Genomic DNA, 14,517 nt, shown 5'->3' with positions numbered 1-14,517 from the left:
CACCACTGCTGAGAGTTCCTGCTCTATGTGTATTCATGGTGCTCTATTGAAAGTGCCCAGCCATGGATCAAGTTTTTTCCTAAGGCTCAAAATTCCATTTTTCTCACATGACCTTTCTGGGAAAGGAAGAAAACAGATCACCTTAATCACAAATATAATAGTATGACTGAGCACCCGTAACTGACAGTGTTGTTGTGGGCATGCCTGGCTAAAACGGTGCATGTTAACTCACTTCTGACCATTGCTACTGTTATGCACATTGCTACCACTACCCTTGGAGGGGGCGAAGCTGAATTCTTCTGTCTGTTCGTGATTTGGTCACTGTGTTACAAATTCACAGAACTCTCACATGACAAATGTGACTCTCAAATGACAAGTATCAAATTATTGTAAGAAACAATGGGTTAAATTTGACCACCTTAAAATAGAAATTATTATTTTTTAAGTTTCTCCTACATTGCACTCACTTTTATAGGAATATTTCAAATTTTCTCATGGATAAATTCTATTTATTTTTATAGCAGCCCTTGGAGAAGGTTGAGTAATTTATTCAATTTTACAAATGAGAACACTGAGACATGTAAAGGGTCAATGGGTTTTCCCAAGATCCCTTGGATAAAGGTTGGCTGGCACAGGACTAGCATCTTGGTCCCTGGAATTCTCTTCAGAAGCTATCGTTCTCCATCAGAAAGGAAGGGACTCAGAAATAATACTGTCAAAGCTTTGCCAACTCATTACTGTCTGACATGAGTGTGGTCACAAAATGTAAATCTTGCTTATTTCAGAATTGCTTTCTTTCTCATTACTTTCTAGATCCCATGGATAATGGAAGTAAACAGTCTTTGGGAAAATCTCCCGGGAAAAAGCGTAAGTGTAAAGACATATTTGGTCTCTGTTAGAGTGGATTTGGTGTTACTCCTAGTGGTTATTATGCTCTTTGGGCTACAAAAGACATCCAAGCCAGCAAAAGATTAGAGCTTCTTAAAACAGTGATTTCACTTTTTTTCAGCATAGAAAATTTTCCATACTTGTGGCAGCCATTATGATTTGCTTGCTCCTGCCACGCCCCCAAAAATAGTAGCTAACATAAGAGAGCCTCTTTCCTTCTCCTCTATGGAGATAGATGGTCAGGGGCTTGCATACACCATAAAATTCCAGGCTCATCTTCACCTGTTGCTCCACCATCCTGAGCATGTGGCATCCCCTTCACTGACGTCCAGTCAACAAGTCTGCATTCCTCCAGGGAAAGAGGCAAGGTCAAGGAGGGGCACACCTCCTGCTCTATTGTAGGATGCTATCTGCAGGTTGCATTTAGTAATTCTGTTACCACTTCATTGCCAGGACTAGTTACATGGCTTCAGCTGACCGCAAAGGAGGCTGGGCAATGCAGTCTTTATTCTAGAAGGACAGGTATCCAGCTCAAAATCAGGGGCTTTACTGCTAAGGAAAGAGAGAGACCAGAGATAGGGGAATAACCAGCAGTACTCGCTCTGCACGCTGTTGTAGTGGGCGTTACTAGTGCTCTCCACTCTTTCCAATTCCCCTGCTTTTCCTGGATACTTGGAAAGCTTATGTTTCCCAGCCCCTTGCAGGAGACAGATCCATGGCCATTGTTCTGGCCAATGAGCTGGTGCAATGGGTTTCACTTCTGGGTCAAAGCACCTAAGAGCCACTGCACAGCATCCCTTACTCTCCTGTGTGTGGAAGAGGGAGATGCCAGAGGCTAAGGCAGTGGGAATCTCAGCACCGCCACGCCGAGGACAGCTGCCCTGGAGACTGCAGGTCCTGCAGAGGACTCTGCGTGATGAATAAACGCACTGTTGTATATTAAGCCACCAAGATTTGGTTTTGTTTGTTAATGTATAGCCTATCCTATCCTGTCTGATACAGTGCAAAGAGTACAGAAAATTATTAATCAGAAAGTTAAATTCCTATTTAAACTGCCCCCACTGTATTTATACACCTTACAAATATGCATATACATTTATCATTTATATATTTATTGTATATTTATATATATATACTCATACTATATATATATATACTCATACTATATAGTCTCTTCTATAAACCTTTTTTCATTGTGAATTTAACACACGTCTTAATGTTAATATTATCTATTTTCCTTTCTTTTAGCTACATAGCACCCTACTGTATAATTTTATATATGTTACCAAATTGTTCTGCAAAAAATGTAATTGTTTAATGTTCCTTTTAACAGTACATGCGTGCTCATTTCCTACATGCTCACCAACACTAGACATGATAAAACTCTTTAAAGGGTTGGGTATCCTTAAACTAAACAGTGCATTTCTTTGATTATTAGTGGTCTAAAGATGATTTTTTAAATAAATTTATCATTTGCATTTTCTCTTTGAGCATTTTCTGCCCACTTTCCAGGTGTACTGTTCATCTTTTGCTTTATCTACTAAGGATATTAATCCCCTAATGTTAAATATATTGGATTTTTTCCCCATTTTCTTGTTTTAATATTGTGAATGATGTTTTTGGAAGTGCGGACATTTTAAATTTTGTAAACAGTCAAAACTTTTCATCTTTTACCTTTGTGATTTCTAGCCCTGCATTTGGCTAAAAAAATTGTTTATACTTGTGGCTTATAACAATCTTTCTCTATATTTTCTTATAGTCTTGTTGTCTTGAAAAACTGGTTATTATTTTGGAAAAATGGCATATTTTAAATGTTAATAATTAAGTATATCTCTGTTACGTCTTTTTTCAATCATTTTTTATTTCCGAGTAAAGCGGAGTACTTTTTCCACGTAGATTTTATGGTTTTCTGGCCTCCACAAAGTATTGGGAAGACAGAAAAAAATTTACTTAAAGATGTTGACTTAAGCTTCTAGATCAATATTTATAGCCATAGAGACGACTTCTTCTTTTTCTGTTTTAGAAAAGAGGAGAAAAAAATATAACTGGTCAAGTTCAAAAAAAAGACAGAAGGAAAGACTCCCAAGAGGTAAGCAAGAAACATGAGGTCCTTACTGCCTTGGTGTTCATCTGGGTCATCACTTGGCCAACCAGCATGCCCTCCTCCCCAGCCACACGGCCACCCGGGTATCACTGGAGCACGGCAGCCCCACCCCTGCCCCCAAGCCACCCAGTCAAAGGACTCCTGTTCACGAAAGAAGGACGACCCAGATGCCATGCTGGTTCAAACAAGCATCTTTTCTCTTATCACTGGGAAGGAGTGGAGGTGGGGGTGGACAGGAGGCACCAGTCCACTTTCAGATTAGGACTGTGTCCAGTCCAGGATCAGAGCCAGGAGGAACAGACAAGGCAAACCTGAATGGGCAGGCTCCCGATCCCGAACGGGAGTGAGACGTGGAGTCACTGAGCATTCAAAACTGCCTCAGCCAACCAGTGCCTGCTCACCGTGCATCTACTGCATGCACAAAACCAGTGTTATCTGCAGCAGAGGAAAGAGCAGTTTATGAAGCTGCATCTTTCTGGCTCCTCTGTTTTATTTCTCTTGGTCTTCATCACACTTTCCTTCTTCTTTGCATTCTCTCCCTCTTCCTTCTCCCCTCTCCTTTCTCCTTCCCTTTTTCTGTGGTTCTAGGTGTGCCAGTCCGTAGAGTTCTCTTGGATTTCCTGCCCTAAGAGTCTGGGGCAACCTGGGAGGGCCTCTCCTCTCAGCTCCCAAACATGCATCACGACGTGAGTGTCACTGCTTTGGACACCTCTGAGTTTCCTGCTTGTTTCCAGCACCCCTCAATCCTCGGGGTTGACCTGGGAGGGGACTCAGACCGCCTTGCATGCCCTTCTCCTCCCCTTGTCTCTTCCTCTCAATTCCCAGCCCCATTGCCCTCCTTGGCTGGAGGAAACTTACTCCGTCATAGGCTGAGTTTTCTGTACCAGTGGCTTCTAGGAAAACTTGACTTTCAGATCTCCAAGCCTTTCTTTTCCTTTTGGCATTTAAAGGTAATTTTTGTAACTCAGAAATCCCCTTTTGCTCCCAACAAACTCTGTGTTTCAATATTTTGTGTAATATATCCAAAACAGTCTCAACTGAGCAGTGACTTCTCGGTTTTGGCCAGTAACTGCCTTTCCCCTGGAAGTTACCAATTTCATAATGAGGGAACTCTGGGGCATTACCATTTATAAGGATGAAAAAAACATGATCCTAATATTTTCAAAAATCTGTCTGTTATATATTAATTCAACAAAGATGAATTGAGTGAAGGTGTGTGCCAGGCACCTGTCTTAGGTCCTGGGGACTCAGCCGTGAGCAAAACAGACAAAAGCCCTGCCCTCGATACGCCTGTAATTAATGAACAAAACGAGGAGCTGAAGGGGAAAGAGAGGAACAGGAAGGAAGATTGCGAGTCTGGGGAGAAAGAAAGATACACACAAGAAAAGAGAGCAGTAGTTATAGAGAAATAGCAAGGTATATGTGAGGTACGGAATACAAAGATTTCCTGAAAGGGTAGGGACTGGGAGCATGAGAAAGAAATCACTCATAGGGGGAGATGGGGTTCACTGGGAACCCAATTAAAACTGTTCACAAATCACTCTTTGGCCCAGGGACATCCTCAGCTGTACACGAAATCCAACAGAAGCTCCAAGTCATGGATCAGGCAACTCAAAGGATGGATGACTCAACCGGGAACTCAGAGGTCATGACAAGGGTACAAAAAGCGAGGACTGGATGTGCCCAGATGTCTGCATCAGAGGGTGAGGCTGGTAATGGAATCTGCCGTTTGAATGCTCAGTGTGGGAAGGTCTGTCATGGAGCGGGCACAGGGTTGGGCGGACGTGTAGAGTTAATAGCGGAAGGAGGGAGAAGTGCAGAGAAAGATGGTGGGGTTTGACAAGAGGGACAGAGAGGGAGCAAAGATGTGTTGCATCTGAGGAGGTTCTGCGCAGAAGCAGCTGTGTTCCTAGGGTCCAGCTGACCTCAGCTGTGGCCTGGGCGGCAGCTGTCAAACATTTTGGTCTTAGGGCTCATTTACAATCTTAGAAATTATTGAGGATCTCAAAGAGCTTTTTTCATGTTCTTTATATCTATCTGTATGAACCTTATTAGAAATTAAAACCGATTGTTTAAAAATATTTAGGTATTAATTGATTTAAGAGTAACACTAAATCAATCACTTAACATAAAAACATTTTTTATGAAAAATAAGTATCTTTTCCAAATTTAAAATAATTAGTGAGAAGAGTGGCATCATTTTACATTTTTGCACATCTCTTTAATGTCTAGCTTAATCAAAGACAGCTGGGTGCTTTTTTTAATCAGATATAATTGACATAGTATGTTAACTTCAGATGCACAACATAAGGTCTCAATATTTGTATATATTGCAAAATAATCACCACAGTAAGTCTAGTTAACATCTGTCACCGCGCATAGTTAAAAATTTTTTTTCCTGTTACGAGGATTTTTAAGATCTACTCTCTTAGCAACTTTGAAATATACAGTACGGTGTTATTAACTATAGTCACCATGCTGCATATTACATCCTCGTGACTTATTTGTCTTATAACTGGAAGTTTGTACCTTTTGACCCCTTCACCCATTTCATGCACTCCAACCCCTTGCCTCTGACAATCCCCAATCTGTTCTCTGTATCTATGAGTTCATTTTTTGGTTGTTTTTTTTAGATGCCACGTAAAAGCAAGATCACATGGTATATGTCTTTCTCTGCGTGACTTATTTCACTTAGCAAAATGCCCTCAAGGTCCAATCATGTTGTCACAAGTGGCAAGCTTTCCTTCTTTTTCATGGCTGAATAACATTTCATTGTATGTTACACCACATTTCCTCTATCCATTCATTCATTGATGGATACTTACCTAGCTGCCATGTCTTGGCTATGATGCTTCAGTGAACATGGGGGTGCATATATCTTTTCAAGTTAGTGTTTTCATTGCCTTCAGATAAATACCCAGAAATGAAATTGCAAGATCGTATGGTGGTTCTAGTTTCAATTTTCTGAGGAACCTCCATACTGCTTTCCATAGTGGCTGCACCAATTTATGTTCCCACCAACAGCACACAAGGGTTACCTTTTCTCCACATCCTCGGCAACAATTGTTATTTCTTATCTTTTTGATAATAGCCATTCTAACATCTATGAAGCTCTATCTCATTGTGGTTTTGATTTGCATTTCCCTGATAAGTAGTGATGTTGAACACCTTTTCATGCACCCATTGACCACCTGTATGTCTTCTTTGGAAAAGTGTTTATTCAGATCCTCTACCCATTTTTTAAATTGGATTGTTTGTGTCTTTTGCTGTTGAATTGTATTAGTTCTTTATATATTTTGGATATTACCCTTTATCATAGATATGATTTGCAAATACTTTCTCCCAAGGACGTCTAGTGGGAGTCAGTTATCTGAGCCCCTGGACCAGAGGCTCAAAGTGAGGTTAGGAACCCCTGGGGGGTGTCTCTGAAACCCTTTCAGTAGATCTTCAAGGTCAAAACTGTCTTCATTAAAAGATGTTATTTGCCTTTTTCTCTATGTTGACCTTTGTACACATGGAGCAAGACCCACAGCAGGTAAAACTGCTGGTGCCTTAGTACAAATCAGAGCAGTGTCCTTGACACTCAGGAGTAGTCATTGCATTTCTTCCCCACCATTTACCATAAAAAAAAGCCAGTTGCACATAAGAATGTTCTTAATGAACCAGTAAAGGTTATTAATTTTATTGGATTTCTGCCCTTGAGTACACATCTTTTTAATAGTGAAACTGCTTTTCTTTTAGTGTTTAACACACATATCTCATGTCAATGTTATCTATTTCCCTGTCTTTTAGCTACGTAGTGCATTATTGTATGGTTAACCACAATGTAATTAAATAACTACCTACTGATGGACGGTTATTTACAGGTTTTGTATGAAAATGGAAATCGTGTTTGGTTGTGTTTGTATCTTTGCACACTTGTCCTATAATTTCCTCAGAATTAATTTCTAAATGTGAAATTACTTGGTCGGAGTCTATATATCTTAAGTTTTATATTATATACTATATATATTATATTATATAAACTGTTCTGCAGAAAATGTAATTGTTTACATTCCCTGTAACAATATATTTGATTATTAGTCAAACTAATCAAAAACTTTGATTATTAGTGGTCTAAAGATGATTCTTAAATAAATTTTTCATTTGCATTTTCTCTTTGAGCATTTTCAAATTATGTTTTTGCCCACTTTCCTAGTGTACTAATCATCTTTTGCTGTATTTATTAAAAATATTAACTTTCTAATGTTACATATTGAAATTTTTCTGTTTTGTGTTGCTATTGTAAGGATGTTTTTCAAAGTATGAACATTATAATTTTTTAAATAGTCAATCTGTTCATTTTTTACCTGTATGATTTCTGGCTTTGAATTTCAGCTAAAAAAATATTTTATATTTATGGCTTGTAACAATCTTTCTCTAAATTTTCTCCTAGTCTTGAAAAAACTAGCTATTAATTTGGAAAGTGGCATATTTTAAATGTTAATAATTAAGTATATCTCTGTTACTTCTTTATTCAGTCCTTCTTTCTTTCCAAGTAAAATGGAGTACTTTTTTCAGATAAGGCAAGATGGTTTTCTTGCCTTCAAAAGGGATGGAAAGACAGTAAAAAATTTACTTAAAGGTATTGAATCTCAAGCTTGTAGATCAATATTTATAGCCATAGACATGACTTTTTCTTTTTCTGTTTTAGAAAAGATGAGAGAAAAATGTAGCCAGTCAAGTCCACAAAAAGGGCTGTCAAGAGGTAAGCACAAAGCACGAGGTCCTTACTGCCTCGGTGCTCATCTGGGTCATCACTTGGCCAACCAGCATGCCCTCCTCCCCAGCCACACGGCCACCCGGGTATCACTGGAGCACGGCAGCCCCACCCCTGCCCCCAAGCCACCCAGTCAAAGGACTCCTGTTCACGAAAGAAGGACGACCCAGATGCCATGCTGGTTCAAACAAGCATCTTTTCTCTTATCACTGGGAAGGAGTGGAGGTGGGGGTGGACAGGAGGCACCAGTCCACTTTCAGATTAGGACTGTGTCCAGTCCAGGATCAGAGCCAGGAGGAACAGACAAGGCAAACCTGAATGGGCAGGCAGGCTTCAGACTCCCGATCCCGAACGGGAGTGAGACGTGGAGTCACTGAGCATTCAAAACTGCCTCAGCCAACCAGTGCCTGCTCACCGTGCATCTAATGCATGCACAAAACCAGTGTTATCTGCAGCAGAGGAAAGAGCAGTTTATGAAGCTGCATCTTTCTGGCTCCTCTGTTTTATTTCTCTTGGTCTTCATCACACTTTCCTTCTTCTTTGCATTCTCTCCCTCTTCCTTCTCCCCTCTCCTTTCTCCTTCCTTCTTCTGTGGTTCTAGGTGTGCCAGTCCGTGGGGTTCTCTTGAATTTCCTGCCCTTATGGGTCTGGGGCAACCTGGGAGGGCCTCTCTCTCAGCTCCCAAACATGCATCACGACGTGAGTGTCACTGCTTTGGACACCTCTGAGTTTCCTGCTTGTTTCCAGCACCCCTCAATCCTCGGGGTTGACCTGGGAGGGGACTCAGACCGCCTTGCATGCCCTTCTCCTCCCCTTGTCTCTTCCTCTCAATTCCCAGCCCCATTGCCCTCCTTGGCTGGAGGAAACTTACTCCGTCATAGGCTGAGTTTTCTGTACCAGTGGCTTCTAGGAAAACTTGACTTTCAGATCTCCAAGCCTTTCTTTTCCTTTTGGCATTTAAAGGTAATTTTTGTAACTCAGAAATCCCCTTTTGCTCCCAACAAACTCTGTGTTTCAATATTTTGTGTAATATATCCAAAACAGTCTCAACTGAGCAGTGACTTCTCGGTTTTGGCCAGTAACTGCCTTTCCCCTGGAAGTTACCAATTTCATAATGAGGGAACTGTAGGGCATTACCATTTATAAGGATGAAAAAAACATGATCCTAATATTTTCAAAAATCTGTCTGTTATATATTAGTTCAACAAAGATGAATTGAGTGAAGGTGTGTGCCAAGCACCTGTCCTAGGTCCTGGGGACTCAGCCGTGAGCAAAATAGACAAAACCCCTGCCCTCGATACGCCTGTAATTAATGAACAAAACGAGGAGTTGAAGGGGAAAGAGAGAAACAGGAAGGAAGATTGCGAGTCTGGCGGAGAAAGAAAGAAAGTTACACACAGTAAAGAAAAGGAGTAATTACATTTATGTGTCACTTAACAATGGGGCAATTTCGTCAATGTGTGAACATCATAGAGTGAACTTACACACACCTGGATGGTAGATCCTACTACACACCTTATGTGTCTTATGTGAGCACCATTGTCCATATGGAATGGGTGCTCTTTCCCCTACATCTTCACCAACACCAGAAATAACAAGCCTTTTCTATGTTTGGCAAACAAAGGCAAAGAAAACACACATGCATTTTTCTGTAAGCATGTTGCACCAATGCTACTCAGCAGGCCAGCCTACCACGCGACAGGAGCTTGACCGGAATAGAAATCAAAACACTGCTGTCCCCACTGAGAGGTCTTGCTATGAAAACAGTGTGCTCAGTGTCACCATTGACTTGCAAGCTCCTTATTTTTTTTGAGTGTTTATAGCAGGTTTATTTATTTTTTTGTTGAGGTAACATTATTTTATAACATTATAGAAATTTCACGTGTACATCATTATGTTTCAACTTCTGTATAGACTACCTCGTGTTCCCCATCGAAAGTCTAGTTTCCATCTGTCACCATACACACGTGCCCCTTTACCCCTTTCGCCCTCCCCCACCCCGTTCCGCTCTGGTAACCACCCATCTGTTCTCCTTATCTGTGTGTTTGTTTGTTGTTGTTGTTCTATCTTCCACATACGAGTAAATCATACAGTATTTGGCTTTCTCCGTCTGACTTATTTCAACAAGTTCCTTATTTTTGTAGACCTGCAACAAACAGGCTTGTAGATGGCACCAGTCTATAGACCCTGGAGTAGCATCTATTAGACTTCAATAATAATTTAATGGGGCAAAAAAGGCCAATGTGGCTGGTGCCTAAAGAGGACAGAGAGAGTGCCAAAAGATAATGCTGAAGAAGTAAGTTTAAAAAGCAGAAGAAAAATAAATGCGAGAAGAGAAGGAGGAGAGGAAAGAGCAAGAAGGAGAGCAGGACGGTGACCCCAGGAGGCACATACCATAAGTGTACAGCTTGAGGAATTAACACAAGGGAAAATCCCTCACATCCCCAGCACCCAGGTTAAGAAGCAGAACACAATCCACGTGGATTTTCCAATCCCTACCCACAGGCCAGGGGCCACCATCAAATTCTCAAAGCCTAGGCCACTTTGCCTCTGAACGCTTCAGCCCCCTGCCTGCTCAGACCCTCCTGAGTGTGTGTCCCCCCCCGTCCCCCACACACAGTCCCTCCCCAAAGGGAATTCCCTCATCCTCCTCACTCCCCTTGCTACACGTCTTCAGGCCTCACCTTGAACACAGCATTCTCTGCCCCGTCAGGCAAGGCTAGGTCTCCCTGACCTGCCTCCGTGGAGTCTGGTATTTTTTTCTCCATGGCCCTTCTCACAACTGTAATTAACTGTCTGTGTACGTCCTGTTCACTGTGTGCAAGTCAAGTGAGGTCAGTAAGTGGGTTGGTCTTGCTCATTGCTCTGTCTCCTCCGTGCCTCGCGGAGTTTGTGCTTACATGATTGTCAGATCGATACATTATTCATCCTTCTTCATCAAGTATGAGCACCAAGATCAGGGCCTCCATTCACCCATGCAGTGCGCTCAGGTGAACTAGAAAAAGCGCCCCTTTCTCAACACGCTTTCCCTGCATGTGTAGAGCTGACTCCTGAAACCAGGCCTTTGCTGCCCTCTGCTGGAAGATTGTTGTAAGAAGCGCACAAATAGAGGTCTCTGATGTCAATCAGAGCCCCTCCACCTCCAAGAAAGGTGGAATCCTTGTTCAGTGCACAACCCACGCAACCATCTGCAGAGGCTCTGATAACAATACAAGAATGTACATCACTTTACAGTTGGAAAAGCACTTTTTTCTACATTTTGCCATATAGTCCTCAAATAAGTATTATTCAGCTCATTTTATGGATTCAGTTAGAGCGTAAAAGACTTGCATGAGCTAAAATCAAACCAGGTGTTCTAATACCAAGTCCTTTGTTCTTTACACTAAAAACAAAAACACCCCCTGGTCTTTTTAGAAAACACTAGTAGGAGGCAAGAGTCCAAGTGAATGCTGACAGTTGTTCATCAGTATCAGCCTCTTCTGCCTCCTTAGCCCTCATCATGCCTTCTAGTTTAACGAAGGACGTCTCTGTGCTGTTATCGACCAAATGAAGTAGCATCTTGTTGATGCATTTCTGACGCTATGGGAAGAGCACTTGACTAGAAGTCCAGCACGTCTGGATTTCAATGCCAGCTCCACCTTATACAGTGTGGTGACCACTAGGAATTCCGTCTCCAGATCCAAGTCTGAGTCCTCCGTCTATAAATACGGGTCATCATCATTGCCTTCCCTTTCTTACAGGTTGTTGTGAAAATAAAGGTACAGTGCGTGTGCTGCTTTTCCTATTCCTTGGCTTGCTTTTCCTCCGGCCACACCATCTCCCCACAGACCCTTCTTGTACAGATCATGGAGCTCCCAGATCTTCCCCCAGGCCACGTCTTTCCAGGCACAGTTTTCACCTTGGGCCTTTTCCCTGTGTCCTGTGAGAATTCCTGGTGTTGGTCTTCCCCATCACTAATTGGGTTTTTTCCATTCTGCTCTTCCTTGTCTCTGTTAGATATTTCTTTTCATTTCCTCCACCAGGCTTTCCATTTCCACGAACTCTCTTTGTTCTTTAATTGCTCACTTTTCATAGCAGGCTCCTTGTTGTTTGCTGACACTTATAAATGGTGATCTGATAGATGTCGGAGGGCTCCAAGCAGGCCTTCCTCTCAAGGTTCCATCTTTAAAGCCCTGTTCGCTGAGATGAGCAGGTGGGGCTCAGCCAAATGCAGGATTTGGAGGAACAGATCAGAAAGCTGTCTCCCTCCCTTAGGGGCAGGGCAGTGACTTCAGAAATACTCAGGACACAAGGTCCTGCCTGACTCGGTGAGCTGCCTGGACAAGCTAAAGGAGGTAGTGCCCCTTCTGCCCACGACTCTGCACCCTGGCTTGCTGCCTGCAGCTCCCAAAGCCACCCACTACTCCCGCATCTGCTTGCGAGCACGTATGGGACATCTGTGTTCATTGGACCTACACCTACCCCAGGGAATTAGAGAAGACAGTTCCATGAGGCAGAGAATTATGGAAGGTCCCCGTTGTCATGCTAACCCCCCTTGGGGTTTGCAATAATGGTCCAGAGTTACCCGTGGCTCTACATTGTCAGCCAAGTTAGGAAGCTGCAGTGGCAAAGCCCCCACTCAACTTTGATAACAATAATACACACTTACGGAACCTCACTAATACGTTGCAGAGCCAGGATCACAAGCCCACACAGTCTGCCTCCCATGGCTGTGCTTTCATCCACTGGGCCATATTTAGTGGGCAGAGTCTGGAGACAAGTGGTGGAGCTGGCCACCCCACACAAGAGCACCAGCCAGCTGTTGTAACAAAGGTCTTCCCACCCCTTCTTCCTACTTAGCCTATAGTCCCTGGTCCTGCAGGGCTGGGCATCCTCCGGGATTCTGTGGGAGAAGCCATACCCTCACTTCTCAGGGATCTCTGCTGTCTCAATCTGACTCTGTCTAGTTTATATCTTTCCAGAGTAGCTAGTGACTTCTTTGCCACTGATGCTGCTCTGTTCTTTTTCCACTGATGCTCTTGCTATCTCATACATTTTTCTTTGGCTCCTTCAATAAGTGTTTGAGGCAAAGGAGAGTCAGTTGGACAAGATGTTCTCCTAGCCTCATTCCAGATGTAACATCCTCTATCATCAGCATAAGCCATGGACAGCCCTTCCGTTCGCCCTCAAGAAACAGCTCCTGCAGTCTGCCCTAAATGAATTCATCCACGATGAGGCTGGGAAAGGGAAAGCAGGAATTGCCTGTACTTATTTTAAACCCTTTTACAGCTGTTTCTCCCGAATCAGAACCCCACACCTCTACTCAGGGGTTCTCAGTGGCCAAATCTCTCCATGTGCAATTTCCAGATTAGTCTCGAGCTCTTCAGGGTTTTCTTTTATTCTTAGAAGAAGAAACAGGGAAGCCATAAAATGAAAAAGGACAGCAAACAATGAAAACTGACGCCATCCCCTCAATGCTAACCACCTCATTTACCTTTGCCTTGGTTTGAATCAGGCAGTAAGATCATAGATGAGGACTTTTTCTCCAGCTACATGGACACAAAGAAATGTTTGGGGCAGGCAACTTCCATTGCCACAGAGGGATAAGCAGGATGCTGATGGAATAAACGATCCTTAGGTGATGGCCAGTTAGCTTGTGAATTACAGCACATTCACCAAAGAAGCCCCATATGCTTTACGTAAAATGTTTTGTTCGATGTAGTGGTGGTGGTGTTGGTTTTGTTTATTAGTGACCACCCTACACATATATCTAATCTCCCACTCAAAATGGAAGACTTCCTGCAAATTAACCGGAGAAAGCTTGCCTATGCCATTTGCATTATTGATATTGTTATTATCATTACTATTATTAGAATTCTTGGAAAGGAGAATTCATGAGGGAGAGAGAATGAAGACTGAGTAATTCTAAACTCTTCTACTTTCAGAACAACTTGAAGATGAAACTGTGGATTTTCACTCTTCTGAACTTCCTGTGACCTGTGGTGAGGCAAAAGGGATCTTATATAAGGAGAAACTGGAACAAGGTGAGTTCCTCGATCTTCTACTCTTTGGAACCTCTAGATGAAGGAATCACCAGAAGGGAGAAAAATACCCTCGCATGTAATTGTTCAGGAAATGGACTCCACAAGCTAGGCTGCTGAAAAAAAGAGAAAGCACTTGTTAAGGAGGAACTTTCCAACTTTTCCACATCGTGGTACACCTGGCAGCCAGGCCACTCCGTTCCCACATGGAAGTTGTCTATGGGCCCAATGACACTGATCGCCATGTCCTTGCCACATGTAGATGTCACGTAAATTGCATATTCTCTCCCAGTCGCTCGCCATTCATGCTGGTTTTAGGGCCCTCTTTCAATCTGAGAGAGGAGGACTCCACACTCCCCTGCTACTGCTCCCACCTCACCAGGAGTCTCTCTGGACCCAGAAAGGTGGAACACAACGATTAGGGGTTGGGAGGTTTGGGATGAATTCACAGAGGACAGAAATGAATCCTGGAAGGGGCTGTCTTTATCTTACAGGAGCCTCAGAGAAGTGCATTCAGAATGAGAAGGGAGTTTGGTTCACGCCAAAAGAATTTGAAGCTGAAGGAAAACGGGCGCCTTCAAAGAACTGGAAGCGGAGTGTGCATTGCGGAGGAAAGACTCTAGAACAGCTGCTGAAGGTATTATGATGACAAAAAACAGATAGGGGATGAGTTTATTTCCTTGAAGGATGAGTAGAATTTCAATAACAGAAGTCTGAAGAAATTCCCATTACAATTCAACAGCATG

At 42.7% G+C, this 14,517-nt stretch overlaps 1 protein-coding gene across 12 annotated transcripts in view; it reads left to right on the top strand.

Annotated features, from left to right (window-relative positions):
- The window catches only part of SP110 (SP110 nuclear body protein), a 63,355-nt gene that overhangs the window by 20,233 nt on the left and 28,605 nt on the right, over positions 1-14,517 (top strand). For 9 of the 12 annotated variants that reach the window (XR_011540184.1, XR_011540186.1, XM_070620104.1 and 6 more), the window contains 6 exons: positions 814-867; positions 2,912-2,977; positions 4,546-4,704; positions 7,686-7,739; positions 13,676-13,774; positions 14,266-14,408. Coding sequence is in view for 9 of the 12 variants with exons in the window: in XM_070620104.1 (XP_070476205.1) it covers positions 814-867; positions 2,912-2,977; positions 4,546-4,704; positions 7,686-7,739; positions 13,676-13,774; positions 14,266-14,408 (575 nt within the window). In the remaining 3 variants the exon portion in view is untranslated. The remainder of the gene's footprint in view (positions 1-813; positions 868-2,911; positions 2,978-4,545; positions 4,705-7,685; positions 7,740-13,675; positions 13,775-14,265; positions 14,409-14,517) is intronic. The other 3 variants (XR_011540185.1, XM_070620105.1, XM_070620101.1) reach the window with 1 other exon arrangement.

The sequence above is a fragment of the Equus przewalskii genome, chromosome 5, assembly GCF_037783145.1.
Source record: "Equus przewalskii isolate Varuska chromosome 5, EquPr2, whole genome shotgun sequence".
NCBI lineage: Eukaryota > Metazoa > Chordata > Mammalia > Perissodactyla > Equidae > Equus > Equus przewalskii.
The sequence above is the reverse complement of the archived record's forward strand: the minus strand, read 5'-3'. Positions and strand labels throughout refer to the sequence as shown.